Source organism: Labeo rohita, chromosome 20 (genome assembly GCF_022985175.1).
Source record: "Labeo rohita strain BAU-BD-2019 chromosome 20, IGBB_LRoh.1.0, whole genome shotgun sequence".
Lineage (NCBI taxonomy): Eukaryota > Metazoa > Chordata > Actinopteri > Cypriniformes > Cyprinidae > Labeo > Labeo rohita.
In genome coordinates, this window is record NC_066888.1 from 6,295,802 (window position 1) to 6,322,244 (window position 26,443).

At 35.6% G+C, this 26,443-nt stretch overlaps 2 protein-coding genes across 4 annotated transcripts; one reads left to right on the top strand and one right to left on the bottom strand.

Annotated features, from left to right (window-relative positions):
- Window positions 1-31: 31 nt before the first annotated feature.
- cgrrf1 (cell growth regulator with ring finger domain 1) lies at window positions 32-5,326 on the bottom strand. 2 transcript variants are annotated; one of them, XM_051138537.1, is made up of 6 exons: window positions 5,244-5,326; window positions 2,768-2,904; window positions 2,507-2,684; window positions 1,015-1,162; window positions 833-940; window positions 32-638 (listed from the first exon to the last, which is right to left on the bottom strand). In XM_051138537.1, exons 2-6 carry the CDS (start codon window positions 2,826-2,828, stop codon window positions 297-299), a joined length of 837 nt encoding a protein of 278 aa, XP_050994494.1. In that variant the 5' UTR covers window positions 2,829-2,904; window positions 5,244-5,326; the 3' UTR covers window positions 32-296. The 2 variants fall into 2 exon arrangements, with proteins under 2 accessions (XP_050994494.1, XP_050994493.1); XM_051138536.1 differs by lacking the exon at window positions 5,244-5,326 and adding an exon at window positions 3,099-3,368.
- On the top strand, window positions 4,319-26,443 carry ddhd1b (DDHD domain containing 1b). Of its 2 annotated transcripts, none has more exons than XM_051138533.1 (13): window positions 4,319-5,447; window positions 9,042-9,242; window positions 9,560-9,688; window positions 12,508-12,655; window positions 12,741-12,850; window positions 12,953-13,059; window positions 17,294-17,541; window positions 19,717-19,792; window positions 19,884-20,033; window positions 20,761-20,825; window positions 21,031-21,209; window positions 21,677-21,925; window positions 25,543-26,443. In XM_051138533.1, exons 1-13 carry the CDS (start codon window positions 4,688-4,690, stop codon window positions 25,722-25,724), a joined length of 2,604 nt encoding a protein of 867 aa, XP_050994490.1. In that variant the 5' UTR covers window positions 4,319-4,687; the 3' UTR covers window positions 25,725-26,443. The 2 variants fall into 2 exon arrangements, with proteins under 2 accessions (XP_050994490.1, XP_050994491.1); XM_051138534.1 differs by having other exon boundaries at window positions 4,322-5,447; window positions 9,042-9,218.

Consider the following 26,443-nt stretch of genomic DNA (forward strand, 5'->3'; position numbering starts at 1 on the left):
TCTCTCAAAATCCACAAAACTTCCACAACGATTCATTCTGAAATATGTATTTGTTAGTTCAACCAATATTATGAGAAAAAAATAAATATTCTATTCAACTTAAAATCTCTATATTAAACACATTTTACAAGCACGCTCAACTTCAAAAGTCTAAAACTGAAATTATTCTAATAGCGTCCATACTTGGGGTTAAAGGTCAGCTGCCTGCATCTCTTTACCTTTAAAGATGCTACTTTTCCTTTTCGAGTTTAGCTTTTCCAGCAAAGGCTTGCTTTTAATACTGAGTTTACACAGTTTTAGTCTTCTATTAAGTCTTCCTCCTCTTCTTCATCATCACAAGGTTGGTTAGCCAGAGCAAAAGATTCAAGGACAAACGCTCGGCAGATAGGACAGTGCTGGAAGTGGCACACGCAGCCGTCGCATACGCATGCGTGTCTGCATGGCAGCAGCACTCTGTTGATCGGTGCGTTCTGACACACCACACAGTCTCTGCCTTGGGCATCAGGCCACTCCCCTTCCGAATCAGACTCCTCCCCTTTCTCACCTGGACTTTCGGGCTGTGGCTCCACCCCTTGAGTACTAGTCGAAGGCTCTGTGGTTCCAGACAAGTTGCTGTTGTCTGCTGACATGAAGAGAGGCTGTGGAGAAAGAACAGTTTTAAGCACACAATCCCCGCTCTAGACAAGGAACTTAATTAATGGTGTATAATTATACACTGTCCCATTTTGCTTTAGGGACACTAGGTGATGAAGGTTAAGTGTGATCAAAATGAGCATACAAGAACTGATCCATAAACAGAAGACAATTACAATGTTGCAAACCGTTTTCATACCTTCAGATCGTATAAATTCCCTTGTGCAGTGAGAAGATACTGAAACAAGATCCTCGCAGAGAGCCTGTATTTGTCATCAGGAATGTGGAGCACTGTCACACTGGCCACCTAGAAAAACAACAGAATAACAGACTTCATCTATTCCCATCAAGCAAATCTGATAAAGAAAGACTGCTGCTTACAATATTGTAGTTGTCCCTGGTTTCCGTATTGGCTAGGGTCAACACAGCCACCAAGGGGTATCGATCCCGCGGGAGCGACCCAAAATCGGTTACTCCGAGATCTGGAGGCATCTGGGTGAGGTATTCTTCTTTTTCTTCTTTCTGTATGCTAACGCTATGTTAAGGGCAAAGCATGAAATTGTGTTCCATCATATTCATTTAAAAATGGTTTGTCACAGTGAAAACAAAGATGGTTTTCTCACCATATATTTAGGAAATCATATACAGATGTAATACTAAAATTCTAATACAAATATTTATCTGCACTTATTTAATCCAAAGTACAGCAAAAAAGTACAATTATAAAATATTATATTTGTATCTATTTAACTCTTTTCTATCTTAATATATTTTAAAATGTAATTTATTCCTGTGATTTCAAAGCTGAATTTTTATCATCATTACTCCAGTCACTTGATCCTTTAGAAATTATTCTAGTATTCTGATTTGATGCTCAAAAAAAGTTCAAAAAAAAAAAAAAAAAAAAAAATCAGTAAAATTATTATGTTGAAAACAGGTGAGTAGAATTTCTTTGATTAATAGAATGTTCAGAACAGCATTTATATGAAATAGTTTTTTAAACATTACAAATGTCTATCATCACTTTTGATCAATTTACAGCATAAATAAAAGTAAATAAATAAAATATACTGACTCAAGCTTTTGAGCAATATAGTGTAAAATGTTGCAAAAGCTTTTTATTTCAGATAAATACTGATCTATGGATCTTTCTATTCATCGTAGAATCCTGAAAAAATCTACTCAGCTGTTTTAAATAATAATAATAATAATAATACATGTTTCTTGAACAACAAATCAGCATATTATAATGATTTCTGAAGGATCATGTGACATGGAAGACTGGAGAAATGATGCTGAAAATTCACCTTTGATCACAGGAATAAATTACATTTTGAAATATATTCAAATAAAAATCAATATATCAAATAGAATAGCAATATACTTTTATATTTATTCAAATTGCAAGAATAAATTACATAAATATTTTATTCATATTTTATTAACTAATCTTTATTTGTAATAATATTGCACAATATTACTGTTTTTGTTGTGTTTTTGATTTATGAATGGTTTTTATTTGTTTTATTTGAAATATACATCATATTTTAACTAGTTTATGTATATTGTATACAATTTTTTTTTTTACTGATTTATGTATGTTTTATAAATTTATGTACAGTCATCATTATGACATGATATAGTTTACCTCTAATGTAGGAAGTTGTCTCTGAATCACATTTTCATAGTCATTTCAGTTTTCTCATTTCATTTGCCTGCATGCATCCTGAAATATATTAATTTAGATATACAGTTTTTACCTTCTTTTACCTAGAGGAAACCCTAAGTAAAAAGTGGCACAGCATACCTCACTCTCCCTGTGGATCTGTTTAAATTACGATGAGGCTATTTCTAAGAGAAATGAAAAGGATACTTGAAGCTTTGGTGGTGATGGTAGCTGAACTCCAGAGCCTCTTGAAACAGCTCTGGTGTGCTGAGCGGGACCTCACGCTGGTGACTCTGAAGGGCCGCCTGGAGAGCCTGGACCCCACAACCCCAAAAACAGCTCAGGACACAGTCTTCAAGACAATACGGCTGCAAATTCACACCCTCTGGCATAGTGAGAAAACACATACACTTATTGACTACGTTCGACTCTTTGATAGATTCAACATTGTTATTATATATTTCTCACCAGTTACTGTCCCAACCGTAGAGTCCATCTCTAAAGCGAAGGGATTGGTCACCTGCACCATCTTCCTCTCAGGGACGGGTGTTAAAGACTCAGCCTCATCTGAACTGCGTAAAATGACCGGGACATCAAATCCAAACCTTGACAGATAAAACCAAAGATATTTAGACACAGATTAAGGATGTTACCATCAACTTCTGCTTTTAGGAGGGAACTGAAGATGCCACATTAAAAACAAAAACCATCAACCTGACATCATAAAAAGTCCAAACCAAACACAAACCATCTAACACTTCTTTAAAATGCTAGTTTATCCGTCTAAATATGAACTTACCAGCCCAACACAACAGCCACAGTGATAATGAAACATACTGATATGACAGTAATGTAAAAGACAGGAGAATACTCATACAACATTACTAAAAACTCCGCAGCCATGCTTAAAATGTTACATTAATGCAGTGCGCATAAATGCCGGTACGTCTGATAAAATAAATACTTTGTTTTTTTGTTTGTTTGTTTTTTTTAAGTGCGGTAATCTTGTATTCTATGCAGTCTAGCTTTGGGCTGTCACCCTACAAGACTCACTAACGTAAACTTCCGGTTGTGACAGCTACGGTAGCCCAGAGGAACAAATCCGCACATGACTCCAATACCGTCACGCATAGGGAGGAGCGTTACAGCAAGATAGTGGAAGGAAGTTCGATTCATTTCGCGAATCGGCTCTTTCAAACAAATCGCTTCACTGAACCGGTTCAAAAATTATCAGTTTTTTTTACGTCATCACGTAATGTAGCGTCATTTTTTTTCAATTAAAAAACGCATGTTTGTGTTTCCTTTCCTTTATGTTATGGTATTTCAATGCAGTTCTGTTTCTTGTTGTTAAAATAAAATAAAATAAAATAAAATCACATTTCATTAAATTAAATAATAAAATAAAATGTAAAAATGCACCTTCGTTCAAATGCAGATACTGAACACTATATTATTATCTATGCAAAATAAAGCAGAGTAATAGTTTATGATATATATTAAATACTAAAATAAATAAATACATTTATTCATTACTTTGTAAATAAATAAATACTAAATAAATACTTTTAAAAACAAATATTTTATCATTTTTAGTTCTAGTGTTTAGATTTTAGTTTTCAATTAGCAAACTTGCATTTACGAATGTGAAATTTGGTCACAAATGTAAGTAAATCAATTAAATAAAGGCACTTTTCATCCGTGAGGCCAAAAAGAAAATTTTCACTGAATATTTTAATTGATAAATTTCTCTGTTTTTGCATCTCTGAATGAGTACAATGCCAAAATAAATGCAAAGTGGCATCATATTGTAACAGAGAGTACACTATGCTTAAAAGCATATTTTGTTTTATATGACGTACACGACGCAGTACGTTTACTGTCACAGCCACATAAAGATATAAATAGGCTATAAAGCATACTCTAGTCGGCTATACGTTAGAAATAATATGTGATATGTCGAAGTTGGTGTATGGACTCGATGACCGCTCGGATAGATTCAGTCGTGGGCGACTCGTTCGGACTGATTTTGCGAACCGGTCGAACTAATTCACTGAAAAGATCCGACTCAACAGAAAGATTCATTCACGAGTCGGACGCCGCTAAAGAGCAAGAGGGGCTCCACAGGGAGAAATACAGTCGGCGTATTAATGGAAAGTGAACAGGTTGGCGTGTCCGCCCTGTAAGTTGAGGACTGTGCGAGTGATTTCGACTTTATTGAATGGAGTTTCAAGTCCAGCGTGTGTGATTGACGCGTCCGTACAGATGCTGGCCGCTCTGGTCGCGCCGAGGGAAGGAGAGGTTTTGACATCGTTAGATTTGTTGTGATTATAATCAGCTGACCGGGCTGAAATCGCTCCGTTTGCTGTTTTCTAGAAAGCGGTGACAGTGATGAGCGCTTGTCAGGACAAAACGTCTTTGAGTTGTTCGCAAAGCAGGGAAAATGTCATCGGCAGTGAATGGGGAAGGATGGATGATGCGTGTACGTCCTGCTTTGACGAGCCCACGGGCGATGTGATACGCGCCGGGATGGATGCGGTTCAGTCGGGCATGGACGGACATCTGCCGCTGCCCCGAGGCCAACGCGAACTGATGCTAGGCCTGGTGGAAGAGGGTTTCGCCGGCTATCATGGCCGTCTCGGTTCCGATCCCGACTCAGATTATCTCGACATCACCGGCGACCCGAACTACAGCGAAAGTGACGGCAACGTCACCACGAAAAAGCGCAACCGCTCCAACAGCTCGCGGCACCGCGGGGAAGTTGTCACGGAGCTCGGACCCGAAGAGGTGCGCTGGTTCTACAAAGAGGACAAGAGGACCTGGAAACCGTTTGTTGGACACGATTCTTTGAAAATCGAGTTGGCGTATCGCAAATACTGCGAACTTAATCCGAACGAGGTCAAACGGAGGGATGCGGCGGAAGAAGCTGAGGATTTATTCGAGTCACCGTCAGGATCCGAAGCACCGACGGTCCGGAGACAATCGGCGGCGCTGGCAGCGCAACCGGTACCCGAGAGCGCGGATGCTGCTGGATGCTCAGACGAGACGGAGCTGGATTCAGAAAGCATCAACGTGGACGCAGTATGCGTGCGTGGAGGACTCTACGAGGTGGATATCAAAAAGAAAGACTGTTATCCTGTATACTGGAACCGTGAGTATATTTAACAAGCTTGCATTAAAAAAAAAAAAAAAAAATGTTATGTTTTGTTTTGCAAAATGTTCATACAGTTCTTACACATGCAACGAATTACATGGTGTCAAGCTGCAAAAGCATCATAAAAGGTAGGCTATCCTAAAAGTAGTATACAGTTCATGTGCTGTATGTCAAATCTCATTCTAAAAAAACTGAAATGTAAGTCATTATTTGCCAAAAAAATCACTGCCAGCTTTCAAATCTTAATGAGCCCCATTTCAAACTTGATCTGAAAGTCATTGCTTTAGAACTGATGTCAGTCTCCTTGGTTTGAATGTGGCTTTTTGTTCCTCAAATGGATTGCAATAGTCTTTTTAGCTACTTTACTAATGGAGCACCATAGTGTAACTTCTCTTATTGTATTTGTAATAATGTAAGTAAATTATAATTCATAATTTCTGACAGAATCTTATTTTGTTATTGAAAGGTTGGTCACACTTCGCTCAAATTGGAGCTGCTGAATTTTAAATGACTTCTGTGTGAGTTGTACAATTGTGAGATATTGACAATAGATAATAGACCATTTATTGCCCGCAAAAGTGTGCTGAGGCTACTATTAGTAATAGATATTACATAGATATTAAGTAGATATTAGTAATAGTAGTATATTACTCTCTAATAGGTTAGAGAGTAATATAGTTCACCCAAAAAGGAAAATTTTGTCATTATATTACTCACCCTCGAGTTGTTCCGAACCTGTGGGTTTCTTTGTTCTTTTTAAAACATCAAAGAAGATTGAAAAATGTTGGTAACCAAACAGTTGCTGTTAGTCATTGACTTCAGTAGCATGGAAAAATGGATATCAGCGACTGTTTGGTTACCAACATTTAAAAAAAAAAAAAATTCTGTTCAACAGAAGAAAGAAATTCATACCGGAACAACATGTGGGTGAGTTTTCATTTCTGTAAACTATCCCTTTAAGACTGCTATACACTACAATTTACAGTCTTTCATTTGTACGATAAATTGTAGCCAAAACATCTAGACATGATTATACAGCACTGAAATTGGTTGCATATCAGTCACATCATTCTGTACTCGCATTCTCAAGTTCATCCTTAGTGTTCACAGTCCAAAACCGTGAATGTAATTATGATACAGGCAAATGTTCACTTCAAGAATGTACAAAGTGGCATCGCTGAATGTGAATTTAGGTGTCTGAAGAAAAAAAACACGTAAACTGAAAGAAAAAGTGAGATCTATCTCTATATGATACATAGACTTTATATTCATCACATGGAAGTGACGTCATTATGCACCTTAAAAACAAATATAATGTAACTTAATTAATCGCAAAGACCATAAATTTGTCACACTAGGTGATTAAAGACCCTAGAACAGCCGAAATCCTTTAGATCTCTGAAATCGGAGCTGCTGGATTTTAATTGATTACTGTGTGAGGTGTACAATTGTAAGCGATTGACAATAGACAATGGACTAGTTTTTGCCCACAAAAGTTTGCTGAGATTTCGCACAGATGTGACCGGACATTAAAGAAATAGTTCACCCAAAAATGACAATTCAGTCATCATTTACTCACTCTCAAGTTTTACTCACTCTCAAACCTGTGAGGTTTCTTTGTTCTGTTGAACACAAAAGAAAATACTAACCAAAAAGTTGCTGGCAGACATTGACTTGTGGAAAAAAATGGCTATCAGCAAGTATTTGATTACTAACGTTTTTCCAAATATGTTGTGTTCAGCAGGAAAAAAAAATCATACAGAATTGGAAAAACATGATGGTGAGTAAATGATAACAATATTTTCATTTACATTTACATCTTGCATTTGTATGATAAATTGCCAAGACATCCAGACATGTTTATACAGCGCTGAAATTGGTTGCGTATCAGTTGTCATTCTGTACTCATGTTGTGTTCACAGTCCAAAACAGTGAATCTAATTACAATACAGGCAAAAGTTCACTTCAAGAATGAACAAAGTGGCATTGCTGCATGTGAATTTAGGTGTTTGAAGAAAAAAAAAAAACATGAAAACTGAAAGAAAAAGTGAAATCTATATATTAATTTTCTAAATATAAAGCATATATGTTATTTATGCACCTTAAAACAAATATAATGTAATTTAATTAATCGCAAAGACCATAAATTCATCACACTAGGTGATCAAAGATGCTACGACAACAGAAATCCCATAGATCTTTGAAATTGGAGCTGCTGGATTTTAATTGATTTCTGTGTGAGGTGTACAATTGTAAGCGATTGACTATAGACAACAAACTATTTTTTGGCTGTAAAAAGTTCACTGAGATTACACACAGATGTGACCGGACGTTAAAGGAATAGTTCACCCAAAAATGACAATTCATCATTTACTCACTCTCAATTAGTTCCAAACCTGTGAGGTTCCTTTGTTCTGTTGAACACAAAAGAAGATTGTTGGCAACCGAAACAGTAACAGTTGCTGGTAGACATTAATTTCTATAGTATGGAAAACAATATGCGATATCACCAACTGTTGGTTACCAACATTTTTCTAAATATTTTGTGTTCAGCTGAAGAAAGTAATTCATAGGTTTGGAACAACATGAGGGTGAGTAAATGATGACAATATTTTCATTTCTGGATAAACAATCCCTTTAAAACCACTAAGCACTACAATTTACAGTCTTTCATTTGTACAATAAATTGTAGCCAGACGTCTAGACATGATTTAGCATTGAAATTGGTTGCATAAAAGCCATGCCATTCGTTTCATTCACGTTCCCAAGTTTAAACTGTGTTCACAGTCCAAAACAGTGAATCAAACTACCATACAGCTAAAAGTTCACTTCAGGAATAAACAAAGTGGCATCGCTGAATGTGCATTTATAAAGCACGCAAACTGAAAGAAAAAAGTAAAATATTGCTTTTCTCTATATGAAGCATAGACTTTATGCATGCCACAAAAAGTGATGTCATTATGCACCTTAAAAACAAGTATAATGTAATTTAATTAATCGCAAAAAAACATAAACCGTAAAATAAGACACTACGACAACAGAAATCTTTGCAAAAATCTTAAATGGGACATCGGATGCCCATTTTCCACAAGTTGGTCTGATTTTTTAGGGACTTTGGTTAAAATTCCTTAATGGTCATGTAACAACAACACCACCTTGTAAAAAACAGCTCTGTTCACAGCAACCCATTTAGATGCATGTCTCTTTAAATGTTAATGAGCTGCTGCTCACTCTACCCCTCTCTTGCATTTTTTGTGTATTCGGTGCTCTTATGTTCACTTTCCGATCCAACTACAAAATACATGCTTTGCTTATGAGACATGATTGTCGCTACAGCTGCTCGAGTGGAGAAAATGGTGGACATATGCTAGTATGGGACAGTCTGTCAGCGGTTGTGGGCGGGGCTTGAGCAAAATGTCATCATAATGCTCAGAAAATCAAAAACGGCTTGATAATTAAGAGTGTTCACACTGCTAAGACACATTCATATGCAAACACTATGTAAAATTGGATTTTGCATTCGATGTCTCCTTTAAGTCATGAAATGTTGCTTTAGGAACAGATAACGACTCATACTGCTCGCTTTTACAGAACAGGACCACATCCCGGTCATGAGAGGCCAGTGGTTCACGGACGGGACCTGGTTGCCATTGGAGGAAGAGGACAGTGACCTCATTGAACTGGAGCATCTGGCTCGTTTCCGAGGCCAGCAGATGAAAGACACCTTTGACACGGAAGCGGTGACCACCACCGTGGACAGCAAAGATGGTAATAAACCATGTAGGACTCAAGGTTAGGAAGCTTTGTTATAGGGGTCAAGCACACAAAAAAGCCGACTTAACATTGACGCTTAATTCAGCTGACGCAGAGGCATGGTCATGAATGAACCACAACCCAACCCAGACATCCTGTTTTGTCTCATATGACACACGTTTAATCTAAGACAAATACTGGAGACATGTATACTACAGAAGGGCTATTGATTGTCACTTGTGTTTGCAAATAGTCCAAAGACCCTTAACGGAAACGATCTGAGCTGGTTAGACATTACTTAACAGTCGGGTAATTTGAAACAGGCCTGTTTGACTTCTGCCCCTTAATTCATTCAGCCATTCACAGTCTGAAACTGAGCCGGAGCCACGTGGACTGGCACAGCGTGGATGAAGTGTACCTCTACAGCGATGCTACCACTTCAAAGATCGCAAGGACTGTTACTCAGAAACTGGGATTCTCCAAAGGTTTGTAACAACCTTGATTAGTAAGTACATTCTCAGTGGTGTTGTTCATTTAAAGACCACATGAAATGGTTTGATCAGTGTTCTACCTTAAGTTTTGTGTTGTCTGTTGAAACTGGAAGTTTGGGCAGGACATGTAGAAGGGTTCACCCAGTTTTTTTTTTTTTTTTTTGTAAATAGCCATTCACAATGGCTGAACTCAAAATAACATAAATGAATACAATTTAATATCATGTACCCAAACTCAGTCCTGGATGGCTGGTGTCTTGCAGAGTTTAGGTTTAACCACAATTAGACACACCTGAACCAGCTAATCAAGCTCTAGGCATACTAGAAACTTCCCGGCAGGTGTGTTAAGGCAAGTTGGAGCTAAGCTCTGCAGGATACTGGCCCTCCAGAACTGAGTCTGAACACCCCTGGCATACCTCTTACTATTTCTGCCATGTAAAGTGTAGTATACTGGTGTGTTATTGCAATTTCAGTGCATGGTTTGCTAGTTAAATGCTGTGGGAGGAATTTTTACATTGTGTGCATTTAATGGGACACCAATCTGTGAGTCATTAATATTGTAGGTCTGGTTTCCCAGAGGAGAAAGAGAAGTAATTTTTTAAAATGATGTATCTGCTTAATGTACATTTTTGGAATACACTAGCATACAGATTATCTCAGAGGAAATAGATGTGGACTAAAAGACAAAAACAAAAACTTCTGTTTCACAGGGTCTTTAATGCTTTTGTACTATTGAATTAAGAGAGTATGTTATGTATTGACTGTGATGTAAAATAGATAACCCTTGTGAAAAAAAGTTTGAAAAAGAGTAATTATTACTGAAATAATATACTTTAAAAGAATGTACTTAAGTGCCAATTAAATGTAATGTTTTCGGACACTTAAAAGAGTTCACTTCCAGATTTTTTTTTTTATACAGATAATGTACTCACCCTGTTGTCATCAAGTTCATGTCTTTCTTTCTTCAGTCGTAAAGAAATTATGTTTTTTGAGGAAAACATTTCAGGAATGTTCTCCATTTAGTGGACTTCTGTAGTGCCCGCTAGTTTGAACGTCCAAAATGCGTTTTAATGCAGCTTCAAAGGGCTCTAAACGATCCCAGCCAAGGAATAATGGTCTTATCTAGCTAAACAATCGGTCATTTTCTAAAAAATAAATAACAATTTCTATGCTTTTTAACCGCACATCTTGTCTGGTCCTACATCGCTGTTTTACCTTTTTTTGTATTGTACCTTTTCTTTGCATGTTCACTTTGTAAACACTGGGTTGGTACTTCTGCAGTGATGTTGGAACGATTTTAAAATTGGAGGAGAAAATGAGATGGGAGTTTTTCGACATACTCTAACTGTATTGACCCAGATTACACAGAGTACGCATTCGCATGGCAGAGGTAGACAAAACGAGCATTTTAGGTTAAAAGTATTAAAAAAATAGATTTTTTTTAGAAAATGATGATTGTTTAGCTAGACAATTGGCTGGGATTGTTTAGAACCCTTTGAAGCTGCATTTAAACTGCGTTTTGGATGTTCAAACCCATGGGCACCATTGAAGTCCACTATATGGAGATAATTCTTGAAATGCTTTCCTAAAAAAACATAATTTCTTTACAACTAAAGAAAGAAAGGCATGAACATCTTCAATGACAACGGGGTGAATACATTATTTGTAAATTTTTTGAAGTGAACTACTCCTTTAAGCGCATGTTAATTGCAATTAAGTAAAAACGTATTACATTTTAAATTTATATTAAATGTAATTTAATATTATAGCTCAAAACGTTTTTGACTCAAAAACTAATTTTCATCCTTATTTTTTTTTATAATTCTTTCAATTTTATATCTTTATATGTGACTTCTTAATTACTTCTGTTAACTTTGACTTTTCTGTTGACTACTCTAATGTTTAAGTTGCAATTTAGTACATTTACAGTGTATTAAAATACTTTTTCAATGTAATATTGAGCAACATTACAATTTAAATTGTGAACTGTACTTCATAGCATTAAAAAAAAAAATATATATATAAATATATATATATATATATATAATTTAAATATAATTCATGCACTTTAAAGTAAAACTGTGATTTACAAAGTGCACTTTTTAAAATCTCATACTTTTTTATTTTTTTAAATATCTTATTTTAAGTTCAACAAAAGTAAGAAACTCATACAGGAAAATGAGGGTAAATAAATGTTGACAATACACTTAAAGGGTTAACCCGTAAGACCTTCGTTCATCTTCAGAACACAAGTTAAGATATTTTTAATGAAATACAAGGGTTTTCTCAACCTGCATGGACAGTAACACAACTGACATGTTCAAGGCCCAGAAAGGTTAAAATCCCTCGAAGACTGACACGGAAGAGAAGAATTTGTTGAATAAAGTCGTTATTTTTGTTTTCTTTGTGCACAAAACATATTTTTGTAGCTTCATAACATTAAGGTTGAACCACTGATGACACATGGACTATTTTAATGATGTTCTTACTACCTTTCTTGGCCTTGAACGTGTTGCATTGCTGTCTATGCAGGGTCAAAGAGCTCTGGGATTTCATCAAAAATATATTAATTTGTGTCCCGAAGATGAACGAAGGTCTTAGAATGAAATATCCCTTTAAGATGAACAATGGCTTTTTATTTCATATTATGTTATCTGCAAGTACAGTTTTTTTACATAATTCTTTTAAGATTTAAAGTACATTACAAGCACACATTCAGTACCTTTAAGGTTTTTTAAGTGAAGTCACTGTTATTGTCAATGTGATTATCAGTGTTACAAAATAGCAAAGTTTCTTTCTTCATGTCTGGTTAGCGTCCAGCAGCGGGACCCGTCTCCATCGAGGTTACGTGGAGGAGGCGGCTCCAGAGGACACGCCCCCTGAAGCAACACACATAGTCTTTGTGGTACACGGGATTGGCCAGAAGATGGATCAGGGGCGTATCATTAGAAATACAAGCATGTGAGTCCACCAATCACACGCCTGATTCGGCATAAAGCTGGTCATCTAGATCTATAACTAGCTGATGCATTTCTTTGATGGTTAGGATGCGTGATGCTGCCCGCAAGATGGAGGAGAAGCACTTTTCAGACCGAACAAATGAACACGTTGAGTTCCTTCCTGTGGAATGGCGATCTAAACTCGCCCTTGATGGAGGTATTGACTATAGACAATAATAAAAAAACAAAGTGCATTATGTTTGAAAACTATTAGCTTTGATAGATGCAGTTTATGTATGATCATTTGTACTTTTTTTAGACACAGTGGACTCCATTACTCCAGACAAAGTGCGGGGTCTGAGAGACATGCTGAACAGCAGTGCAATGGACATTATGTACTACACAAGCCCTTTGTACAGAGATGAGGTGATGTATTCTTTCATTTCTATGTATTCATTTACTCATTGTTTTTAATTTTTTATCTGTCCAATCCACTATAAACTACACGTTCTAATCTATAAACTAGACAAAATCTAGTACATAACATTTTTAAGGCATCATATTCATGTTCCTTATGCAAAGGCCGTACAATAAAAATTATGCATAATTATGATACCTTCTAAAATATCTCATTTTGCCCAAAATATAAGGCAGCATCACGTTTTTTTAAAAGAAGGTTTTCCTATGTCAAAAAAAAATTACACTATAGCATACTGTTAAAATTTAAAACTATATTACGAAAATAGTATACTGTAAATTAATATACTTAAATGTGAACTGAATGTCTGAATTACATGTTAATTGATTTGGAAAAAAGTAACAAAGTTTAAATTCATATTAAATGCAATTAGCTGATTTTTTTTTTTGACCCATGAGTAATATGTAATTTTATAATTATTGTCTTTTAAATACAGTTAATAAGTACAGTCAAATGTACTAAAATGCAATTTCTGTTAAAAAGTGTATGTCATGTATTTAAATATATTTGTAGCATTACATTTGCAGTAGGGCTGTCAAACAATTAATCGCGATTAATCACATACAAAATAAAAAAAAGTTTGAGTTTGCCTAATATATATGTGTGTACTGTGTGTAATTATTATGCATGTATAAATACACACAAATTAATGTATATATTTGAGAGAAATATGTTATGTACAAAATATTTTTATTTATATATAATATAAATTCTATAAAAATTATAATAAATACTTGTAAATATACTTGTAAATGTTTCTTAAATATATACATGAATGTGCTTGTATTTATATATACATAATAATTACACACAGTACACACACATATATTAGGCAAACTCAAATTTTTATTTTGTATGCGATTAATCACGATTAATTGTTTGCCAGCCCTAATTTTTAAAGATCACGTTGCAATTTGGTATGTTAAATCTATTAATTTTCTTTGTAATATTTAACATGCATTATATATCACTCCCTCCAGAATTTCGCGATTTTTTTCGTGAATTTCGCATACAAATGTCTGAGTTTGTGGTGGTAATTTCCAAAAATTTGTGCAAAATTTGTGATGGGTTTTTTTTAGTAATTATGATAGCACATTTACCAGATTATATTAGCCTGTTTTAGATTCACAATAGTCTTACGCGACCCAAAGAACAAACAAAATTAATGTCTGTTTATTTTGCTAAAAAAACAAATGACAACAGGACAAATTGGCTAAGTACAATATAAAGGTATAAAGGTTACGTCGCAATATTGTAAATATTTGTTTTAAATCAGGAATGCACACCAATGGATATCACACAAGCAACGTGCAAACTTTGCGCAAGAGTTATGCTAATACTCCTAATCTCAGTCAGTTTAATAGAAAGTGAAGTAAAAACTGACGGCACTTTCGGCACCTGACGCTGCATTAACAGTGCATATTCTAGCAAACACGACGAGAGACGAATCTACTTGATAATGATAGCTACATGTTTTAATTTACTTCCTTAATATTTCTCTTGTGGCCCGAACAAAATGGAAAAAATAAATAAATAAAATAAATAAAGAGAGAAGAAACGTATTTCTTGTTAAACAGGTTGTTTTTTTTCTTTTTAAAAAAGTCGGTGCTTGAAATACGTTTTCTAATTGATGATTGCAGTGTTAATAATTTTAATTATAGGTCTATAATTTGTTGTATAATAAACCTGTTTTGAAAGACCTTTTAAAAAACATTTTCAATGAGGATCTTTGTTATCCTCGCAGTGCGTCAGTTACGCATTGATGCGCTATAAAATGATTGCGGGGCAAATTAATTGAAACATTAATTTAATAATAAAACACAAATCCAGTTCAGTTCAGTCAGTCCCGCAAAATAGAAGTATCTAAGCATAAAATATTTAAAAACAAATAAATGATTACTCCCGCACAGGTCTCTAAATGAAATCTCTTTCGTTTTGACACTTATCATACCACCGAGCCATATAAAACAATGGGCCTAATCACTTTTGCTTACTTAATTTCAGTCAGGTCCAGCGTCGTCTGTCTCAGACGTCGTTAACTGCTTGCATTTGATTCCACAGACAAGTCCATAACCTATCAGATCATGGATGTTTAAACAAATTTTAAATTGCTTCCGCTAAAATAGCAACAGCACAATTTCTTTTGTCATCTGTTGTCATTCACATTTTATTTATTATAAGGACTACAAAACAATTTGCCCTGTGTAATGTTTTAGGGAAATTGCTTTGCCGGTCCAATGGCAGACTCCAGCTTAAGTTTCACACCTACCAATCACGTGTGCATATTTGTGTCTTGAAAAGAATAATAATTCTGTTAATAATTACACACACACACACAACACACACACACATATATATATATATATATATATATGATCTGGTCCTTGACAGGTCTTAAAATTTGGAAAATAAATCCTCAGATAAACATCATCACATGACATATCACACTGTGTCATTGTTTATTTAGGAAAAATACAGCCAAGAGGGAAAAGCCATGTGTGACAAAGTTAGTACACGCTATGAGTCAATTGCCTGTAGATCCACTTTTAGCAGCAATAGCTTGAATCATTCATTTTCTGTGTGACTTTATCAGTCTCTCACATCGTTCTGGAGGAATTTGGACCACTCTTCTTTTCAACGTTGCTCCAGTTTATTGAGGTTTGTGGGCATTTGCTTATGCACAGCTCTCAACACAGCATTTGAGTCAGGATAAGCTCTGGACTTTGACTGGGCTATTGCAACACCTTGATTCTTTTCTTTTCAGCCATTCTGTTGTAGATTTGCTGCTGTGCTTGGGATCATTGTCCTGTTGTATGACCCAGTTTTGGCCCAACTTTAGATGTCGGATAGATCCCCTTGCATTTGACTCTAGAATACTTTGATATACAGAAGAGTTCATGGCCAACTCAATGACTGTGAGGTGCCCAGGTCCTGTGGCTACAAAACAAGCCAAAAATGATCAGCCCTCCTCCAGCATGCTTGTCTTTTGGTATGAGGTGTTTGTGCTGACATGCTCTTTAGGTTTTCACCAATCTTGGCGCTGTGCATCATGGCCAAACATCTCCTCTTTGGTCTCGTTTGTTCAAAGGACATTATTCTAGAAGACTTGTGTTTTGTTCAGATGCAACTTTGCAGACCTAAACTGTGCTGCAATGTTTTTCCACTTGTGAATAAACTTCAAATTGTTTGGAAATGGCCGTATTACTCTTCTCAGATTGATGGCAGCAACAATTGCTTCTCTAAAATGATTGCTGATGTTTTACCTCCTTGGCATTGTGTTAACACACACCTGAAGGCTCCAGACCAGCAAACTGCCAAAGCGTCTGCTTTTATAGAGGCACTCAGACTTGCTGATGATCAGTTAATCAAAGGTGTTTGATTAGCAGTGCTTGACTGTTATTTACCCTCTTAATTCCAATGTTAACAGTAAGGGTGTCCTAACTTTGTCACACATGGCTTTTCCATTTTGGCTGTATTTTTGTTCAGTAAATAATGATACGGTGCAATTTGTCATGTGTTGTTGTTCATCTGAGGTTTTATTTTCGAAATATTAAGACCAGCCAAGGACACGTTTTTTTTTTTTTTTTTAATGATGTCCTGACGCGAAAAACCATGGAATTCAATAGGGTGTCCTAACTTTTTCACATGACTGTGTATATATATGTGTATGTATATATGTATATATATATATATATATATATATATATATATATATATATATGCCATCAAGTCAGTGTCTCTTTAATGAGTAAGTTATTGATTCATTTATTCAACTGATTCCTTCAAAATGGCTTATTCAGATTATTTTAACTGATACTTGTGTGTGCTATGTATTTTAGCTTATTAGAATATTTTTAGATTAGCAATATTTAGTTGAAATCAATTACTGAATTTCCTATGCACTTGACTTGTTTTTTTATTCACTATTTATTTTAAGCATTACAAATTTGTCACTTATTTAGGTTCCATTTCAGGATGCATGCAAATTCAGAAGGCAGGTGCTTATATAGGTAGTATATTGCAGATATTGGTGCAGAGCTACTTTCACTGTCTCTCAAAGAATGTAAAATTTGACTAAATGTCCTGCTCATACACTAAAGAACACTCTGTCCTAGTCTTTTGTAGTGCACAAATGAAGTGTCACACTTGTTTGTTTCATGCTCACTGCACTTGCATCCTCAGATCACCCGGGGTCTGACCAAAGAGTTGAACCGACTCTACACGCTCTTTTGCGAGCGCAACCCAGAATTTGCAGAGAAAGGAAAGGTGTCCATCGTCTCCCACTCGCTCGGCTGTGTCATCACTTTTGACATCATGACAGGTTGGGACCCTGTGCGCTTTGTTCATGAAGATGTGCCAGATGCCATGGAGGCTGATGTTAGCAGACAAGAGCGTCAGCTGCTGGAGGATCTTCGTAACACGTGCTTAAGGTTTACACTCCCATTATATTAAGTAAATGATATAAGCAGCTACATTGAACACTCTAGAGCAGATGCAAAATCTGAGGGTACAGTTTTTTTTTTTTTTTTTAACCAAAAACAACACTAAAACTGTCAAAGATTCAATATATACTCAAGTTAAAAATTCAATTTGTGAATGATTTGTTGATATTGAAAAAAAAAAAAAACTATAAAAAAAGGATAAAATGTATTCCTAAGATGTTTCTAAACCAATGCAAATAAATAAATAATTCAATTAAGGGACAGTTTTCCCTTAAATTAATTTTCAGGTAATTGATTTACCTGATCAAAAGGGCACACTTTATTAAATATATGTCATATTTCATGTAAATCTGTGTATTTATTCAAAAAATGCAATTACGAATCAAATGAAATCAATATCAACAAAATCACTAAAACCTGCATCTTAAGTGGCATTTAGATTTATTTCCGTGGACTGTTTAAAAAAAAAAAAATGTACAAATGTAGTTGACCATTTGCCTCACGCAGTGCAACACATCTCCTTCGCATAGAGTTGATCAGGTTGTTGATTGTGGCCTGTAGAATGTTGGTCCACTCCTCTTCAATGGCTGTGCAAAGTTGCTGGATATTGGCAGGAACTGGAACACGCTGTCGTATGCGTCGATCCAGAGCATCTCAAACATGCTCAATAGGTGACATGTCCGGTGAGTATGCTGGCCATGCAAGAACTGGGATGTTTTCAGCTTCCAGGAATTGTGTACTGATCCTTGCAACATGGGGCCGTGCATTATCATGCTGCAACATAAGGTGATGGTCGTGGATGAATGGCACAACAATGGGCCTCAGGATCTCGTCACGGTATCTCTGTGCATTCAAAATGCAATCAATAAAATGCACCTGTGTTCGTTGTCCATAACATACGCCTGCCCACAGCATACGCCTGCCCATACCATAACCCCACCGCCACCATGGACCACTCGATCAGTCACTTGACATCAGCAAACCGCTCACACACACGACGCCATACACGCTGTCTCCCATCTGCCCTGTACAGTGAAAACCAGGATTCATCTGTGAAGAGAACACCTCTCCAAAGTGCCAGACACCATCGAATGTGAGCATTTGCCCACTCAAGTCAGCTACGACAACGAACTGCAGTCAGCATGGCAATTGCACGCTCCCTCAAAACTTGCGACATCTGTGGCATTGTGCTGTGTGATAAAACTGCACATTTTAGAGTGGCCTTTTATTGTGGCCAGCCTAAGGCACACCTGTGCAATAATCATGCTGTCTAATCAACATCTTGATATGCCACACCTGTGAGGTGAATGGATTATCTCGGCAAATGACAAGTGCTCACTAACAGATTTAGACAGATTTGTGAACACTATTTGAGAGAAATACGCCTTTTTTGTGTACATAGAAAAAGTCTTAGATCTTTGAGTTCAGCTTAAAATGGGGGCAAAAACAAAAGTGTTACTTTTTTATATATACATATCTATCTATCTATCTATCTATCTATATATATATATATATATATCCAGCTCAGGACCAGCTGCCATGCTTCAAAACATACCTAACCATGTTTTTTTTCAATAGGGGAAACTGCAAAGCAACATGCTAACCACCTTAACCACTGTAGCAACATGCTGACAACCACAGAAAACACTCTAGCAACATGTTAACTATCATTCAGAACATTGTAGAGTGCATAACAAGATGCTAACCACCTTAACCCATGTAGCATCATGGTAACAACCACCCAAATCACTCCTGTAGCACATAAACAACCACTAGCAACATGCTAGTATCCACTCAGAGCACTGTAGCAAACATAAACTTGCTAATAACCATGAAGAACATCTTAACCACTAATGGCTAGCACCACTTTTGTTTTCATAAGAAAATGTACAAATGTAGTTGATTTCTGTTGTCTGATAAACTAAAATTTAGAAACGTCAACTTTTTCAGCCCTGTTTTATTAGTTCAGTATATATAATACATTTGTTTGTCAGCTGCATTGATTTTCGTGCTCTCCCATTGTTTCCGATGCATTTAAAGGGTCATGTATTATTTAGAGGTTTTTAGTTTTATCTGCACTTTACCTCACAATGACAGTCCTTCTGGTAATCTGGTTTGTGTGATGTTCCTCTCCAAAAATGTAATTTAATATTTCATTTGCAGAATGAGGGATTTAGAAGATAAGCTTCGGCATTTTCAAACCTCATCCTCAAGACCCTCTCCAGCCCTGAAATTCAAGGTATGTTAGTATATCAATACTCTTCCTTTCTCCTTCTCACGTCCTGTTTGTGTTTGTCTTAATCAGTAAATCATGTGATTTGGGGTTGTAGGTGGAGAACTTCTTCTGCATGGGATCTCCTCTGGCTGTGTTCTTGGCTTTGCGAGGTGTCCGTCCTGGAACCAACGGAACGCAGGACCACATCCTACCCAAATCCATCTGTCAGAGGCTTTTCAATATCTTCCATCCCACGGATCCTGTAGTGAGTATGATTAGATTGGAGTATAAATATAGCTCAGGATCAGATTTCTCTTGTTACTGGTCCATACATATTATCAGCCAACTGGGAAACAAAACCTAGTCCGGCAATAAAATAATTGTATTTTAAATTAATTCTAGCATTAAAATACGTGTAATCATTTAATAATTAGCTCTTTTCTGTTGAAATTATCCCTTAATTCTAATTAATTCAAACACACTCTTAAAAAGTTGTTTTGCTGGCATCTGTAAACATTTAGTGGAACTTTTTGGTTCCATAGAAGCTTCTTTATAGAGAAAAAAGTTATTTAGATTATTAAAATTTCTTTACACTAAGAAAAATGGTTCTTTTAAAAACTTTTGACTGAAAGTTTCTTTAAGGACCCCCCAAAAAAAGGTTCTTCTATTGTCTATAAAAACCCTTTTTAAATTCTTTATTTTTAAATTATGACAAACCAAAAAAAAAACACACACACAAAAAAAAAAATAATAATAAAACAAAGGTGTTTTACAAGGAAATACTAAAAAAATCACATTAATTTAATGTGTTACTTGCCATTTCTTTGTAATTAATTGTGAAATTTGCTAGTAATGAGTAGTGAATATTGTTTCTACACATTTTTTTTTTTCCACTATAGCTCCTATTATTGTAATCAAAGAAATACAATATCTGAATATCAGTCAGAAAATATAAATAACAATCTAAATAAAGACAAATTGTTTCATTGTAGGCGTATAGGTTGGAGCCTCTCATCATGAAGCATTATAGTAATATAGCACCTGTCCAGATTCACTGGTGAGTAAAATAATGTCTTCGCTAAATACATAAAAAAAAAAATATATATATATACATATTTTATATATATATATATATATATATATTTTTTTTTTTTTTTTTTTTTTTTTTTTTTTTAAATATTGCATGCAAAGAAAAATATTGTAAGAAAAGTTGTTTCAATAACATGCAATGCATTTTTTTATCATTATAATTTCTTTTTTAGGTACAACACCACCAGCCCCACTCCATATGATCAGATCCGTCCCACTCTCCTGAATCCGCCAAAGGAAACTGCTTCTGTGTCCGATACGGAGAGTCTCCCGAGCCCCTGCACCTCCCCTCCACAGCCCCGCAGACACTACGGCGAGTCTATCACGAGCCTGGGCAAGGCCAGCATCATGGGTGAGATGGAGAGAGAGGTCATTAAAGACGTCTGGAAGAGTAAAACACTTGCAGGGCTAGCGGGATGTATAGTGTGCAGTGTAGGAGTAGGATTACGCTTCCCAAACACTGAGATAATGGCAGTCTGCCTTCAATTACTGCGTATCTGCAGTTTATAGCTCTTGATTTTAGTGCAGAAAGCGATAAATAGAAACAGCTCAGCAAAGCATTGGATCAATAAAAAGCAATTAGAAAGTGTCACAAGAAACAACTGGAGATTTGGAAAAGCCTTTAGCAATAATATATATTAACCAAAACAAAAATATCAGAAATAAACCAGATTGTCGAAATCACTGCTTAGATTTAAATGTTTGTATCATTTAAAAAAAATGGGGCATGTGGCTGTAGCAATCCTGATATCTGAAATAAGTCAGTTTCATGACTTTTAAAAAGTAACATTAACTGTACATACATTTTTTTTTCCACAGGAGCGGCAAGTATAGGTAAAGGCATTGGCGGTATCCTGTTCTCCAGATTTTCCCGCTCTAGTGGACAGGTGGGCGGTGTGGAGGAGGAGCCATCAGACTCTGAAGGCGGGGCTTGTGAGAAAGGGGAAGAAGGCCGGCCTGTGGAGTTAGATGATAAAGTGGACGAGAAGACAGAGGAGAAAATTGAGGAGAAGACAGGAGACACCAGCATGTCACAATCAGCCTCTGCCATAATGGATAACTCATCCAGTAAGCACCATCTGCACAAAGAAGTCATTGTACACAGTGATAATTTTCCTTCCCTGATAGCACACATACATCACAGAGACGTCTATTTGACTGCTTTTACATCTGCAAGATGTATTTTTTAGAGTGTTTGCTTATATGCAATATGTCTATAGGTCGTTTAGACGTCTATTAGATGTCTTTAAGATGTTTATGATTTAAAATGTATGTAAAACTGACATCTTACAGATGTTTGTACACAGCAGATGCTTTCCAGATCAAGTGATCTTTAACAGACATCTTGCAGACGTACATGTGCTATCTGATTATTTTCAGAATGTCATGATTTCAGTGTTTTGGTTAAGGAAACCTGTTTGGAAACAAACAATGGTCCTCATTCATGAAACTTGTGTAAGTATATGAGCAAATTCAAAGTAATTTGCACATAAAACACACCTTCCTGTAAACTCTCCTGCGGATTCAGAAAAGGTTTGTGAAGATCAGATTTGATAGAAACGTGTATGTTAATGAATTCCAATCATGCGTAAATAGGGTGTAAGTGCACACTCAGTCACAAATAGCATAATCCCTGCCTATGAAGTACAGCTATGTAAGTTACATGTGCAGAAACACAGTGGAATATTCTGGACTCTCTTCCCAGGTTTGACTGTAGTATATTGCGTGAATGCAAAAAATACTAATAGGCCATACGATTAACAATAAATATTCAATTAACTTGTATCCAACAAAGCGTTTTTAGCCAGCTGAAAAAATGCCAGACGCTCTTCTAAGAAATGGCCAGCTGGTGGCGCTTGAGAACACTTTGGTGGCACAGTGTTTTTCCAGTTGAGATGCTTTGATTGCTATGATCCATGGCAGTAACGTATTCATAGTATATCATTTTGAAGAACATTACTGAATATCAAAATTAAGTAACCAGCAATGTTAACTTCTTTATTGTTGTTCGGTCCTCCTCCACTGATTGGACGACTGGGTAAAAAAGTGACAGTGACGAGCGCTGCGTTTTACCAAATGTTGAACAGTTACGAAAAAAAAAGAAGAAAAATTCAGTGTCATCATTTGCCAAAAAGAACACAGAACGTTTTACGCACCATTTACATGTGGGAAGCAGGCGTACATTTCTTTTGTACCAACTAACATCATGAAAACACAAACATTTCAAATGTTTTCATCAGAACAGCTTTACAAACAATTTACATAAAAACTTGTTTTGTTTGTGTTTCATGAATAAGGCCTATTTTCTTTGCAGTTTCGTTTGCCCCTAATATTTTTGTAAACTTCTGAAAGCTTTTCTGAAAACAATTGTTTTTATTGATAAGTTTATTCTTTATTATAATGGAAACCTGTTTCCACATCTGCATAAAAATGAAAAAGGTAATTGTGAGATAAAGTTTAAAGCAAGAAATAAATTCACATTGTGAGATATAAAGTTGCATTTAGGGGCAGCCGTTTAGATGATATCACAAAATTTACTGGTATTTTAAAACTGATGTGTGAATGGTGCTTTACCAGTACACCTGTATAAACAGCGACTTTTTGTGTTTACCGTAAAGTCCTTCCAGTATTACTGGTATTACTGTGTGAAAGAGGCTATTGCTAGATATGAATTCATACTGTGAGATATAATATTGCAATTATGCAAAAAGTCACAATAGCGAGATATAAAATCATGTTGTGGATATAAAATTGCACCGTATGATATAAAATCATAATTATGAGAAACACAGTCGCAATTATAAGATATAAAGTCACAATATGGAGGTACGGTCACATTTTAAGACATACAGTCAAACCAAAATGTATTCAGACACCTTCAACATTTCTCACATTATCACAGTTTATTTGCTATAGTTTAGAAAATGGTAATAAAATATGACAAGAACTTGGAGTTAAACCGTGTCAGAACATATTCATTTTGGTAATGTCAGATAACTTTGATAGAAAGGTATGTAATGCATTACAATCAACCAAACTATTAGTATGAATACTTTGTTTTCAGTACTCAATATCAATCAATATCAATACTTTGTTAACCAATTACCAATCAATTCTTAATTTTGTTCAGTCTGTGGTGTAAAAAGTTTGCATTAAAGAAATTAAAGAAAAAAAAAAACACTTAAGCAAAAACATCATAATTTTTGGTCCCATATTTTTAGCAATTTTACTGGTAGTCCACCGTATGAGGAATTATTGGGTATAATATGTCACCGTTTACTTACTTACATGAACTACAGTGTCTTGCACCCACCAGTAAAAAAAAAAAAATCCAAAATTATATCTGGTATCTAAATAATTTTTGGTTTGACTGTAAATGTATTATTTGAACATATAAAATCAAGAAATTACAAGAAATTAAGTTGCAATTTTAAGAAAGAACACAGTGTGAAGTCACAGTGTGAGATATACTGTATATAAAGTTGCAGTTATGAAAAGCGTTATGAAAAAAGTCACAATTATCAGAAACAAAATCGCAATTGCGAGATATAAAGGTATGTCACATTTTAAAATTCACAGTTCGAAAATATAAAGTCCCAATTCCAGTTATAGGAAATAAAGTCACAGATATGGGACATAAAGTCGCAATTAAGAAAAACAGAGATGTTGTGAGATATAAAATCACGTTGCAAAATATATTCACAGTTCGGAGAGATAAATTTGTAATTGTGTGGTATAAAGTCAAACTTTTTAGGGCTGTCACTAACCATTATTTTAGTAATTGAGTCATCGGTCAATTATCCTGGCGATTAATCGAGTGATTGAATAATTATATATATTTTCTTCTTTGAGGTAATAAAAATATACCTAAGCAAACAATAGCCTTTACAATGACTTAAAATACATATATAATAGCAATTAGGCAATAATAATTAGTTCAAACAAAGTAATTATATGGTTTTATTGAACTGAACTGTGAAAATACATAATGTATTATAAACAATAGAATTAATGTACTATATATCAAAGGTCTGCATAGGGCGCCAACGGTCTGACGATTGTTTTTACACATTACTGCACAGTCTAATCCTTGTTTATTATTGACTAAACAACATTTTATTTAAATGTCCACTTAATCTGTAATATTTGGCCATTTTTAACGATAGAAATGCTACAGCCAATTGCGAAATCACGGTGAACAGTTAGGATATTATGAAATGCAATTATAAAATGCAGAGATGGAGTTTGAGACGCTCCACACATGTAAATGATAACAGTTTGTGTGGAGCAGCATTTACTGCGAACTGAGCTGCTCTGAGATGCACGTATGTAACCTACACGCATATAAATAATTAAAGCGCATATTAAACCTGCATTGCAGATATTTATTTAATTGTAGTGTTTGTGAATTCACAATAGCATTATGATTTATTAAGATTTTTAAATTGAGTAACCAAACTGAATCGAGAAATAGTGACAGCCCTAAAATTATTGTATACAACATTGCTTATATGAGAAAGTCGCAATTGCGAGAAATAAAGTCACAGTTTGGAGATTCTTTTCTAACCTGAGGTGGAAACGGCTTCCATAAAGAGCTTTGATGATTTGTCAAATTCGCTTTTGCTTAGAAAACTCCAGACCTCAAAACCTGTGAGATTAACATTCTTCTTTTGACTGTTTTGCAGTGGAGCTCGAGAAACGCATCGACTTTGAGCTGAGGGAGGGCCTTGTGGAGAGCCGCTACTGGTCAGCGGTGACGTCGCACACAGCCTATTGGTGCTCCCACGATGTGGCTCTGTTTCTGCTAACGTTCATGTACAGGCCAAATGAAGCGAATGACATGTCAGAGGACAACCCCGAATCATAACAAACACACATACGAACTCTCACACAGCACCACCCTTGATCACTCCCTTAATATAGTTTAGCAGACCTTGTTCACTGTGCATCAGAGATCCTGTCCTTGCCTTGTTTTCCCTACATTTAGAAGCACACCCATGGAAGAGACTTACTCTTTCCACTACACCCCCCAATTAGGATTGTTCTTAACCTCGATGAGATGGTGGTAATGATCCTACTTGTTGCAGCTTGGAAATTCTAACCAGTCACACCTTGATTCCCAAAGCAGCAGACTCTTCATATTGACTGATGTGTATTGACTTAAGTTGTGGTTGTATAGTATGACAAATTCTGCTGAACTGGAGGTTCACAATCAGAAGGGTTTTTGAGAATACTTAAGATGTGTTTTCTTGCCTAAAAATAATAGTTTTGAAAAAGTTTTATAAATTAAACATAAAGATTATATGTTTACATTATTTAGATGATAAAACACAATCTCCATTACTCCTAAAGTGGCCAAATATTGAGTTTATAGTAGGCGGGAACAGTGTACATAGACCTGATAGATTAATTTGAAGAGATTAATTGTTACTAAACATACGGTTCACCCAAAAATATCAATTCTATCATTATTTATTCACCCTCATGTTCCAAATTCATTTGGATTTTCTTACTTACAGTTGAGGTCAAAAGTTTACATCCCCCTTTAAGAATCTGCAAAATGCTTATTTTAACAAAATATGAGGG

Coding starts and splice junctions, on each gene's coding strand:
- ddhd1b (XM_051138533.1), top strand. CDS start 4,688: ATGAGCGCTTGTCAGGACAAAACGTCTTTGAGTTGTTCGCAAAGCAGG. Junction 9,689..12,507: donor GAAACTGGGATTCTCCAAAG/GTTTGTAACAAC, acceptor ATGTCTGGTTAG/CGTCCAGCAGCGGGACCCGT. Junction 12,851..12,952: donor TAAACTCGCCCTTGATGGAG/GTATTGACTATA, acceptor TACTTTTTTTAG/ACACAGTGGACTCCATTACT.
- cgrrf1 (XM_051138536.1), bottom strand. CDS start 3,202: ATGGCTGCGGAGTTTTTAGTAATGTTGTATGAGTATTCTCCTGTCTTT. Junction 2,685..2,767: donor TACGGTTGGGACAGTAACTG/GTGAGAAATATA, acceptor TCACTATGCCAG/AGGGTGTGAATTTGCAGCCG. Junction 639..832: donor GGAATTTATACGATCTGAAG/GTATGAAAACGG, acceptor CTTTCTCCACAG/CCTCTCTTCATGTCAGCAGA.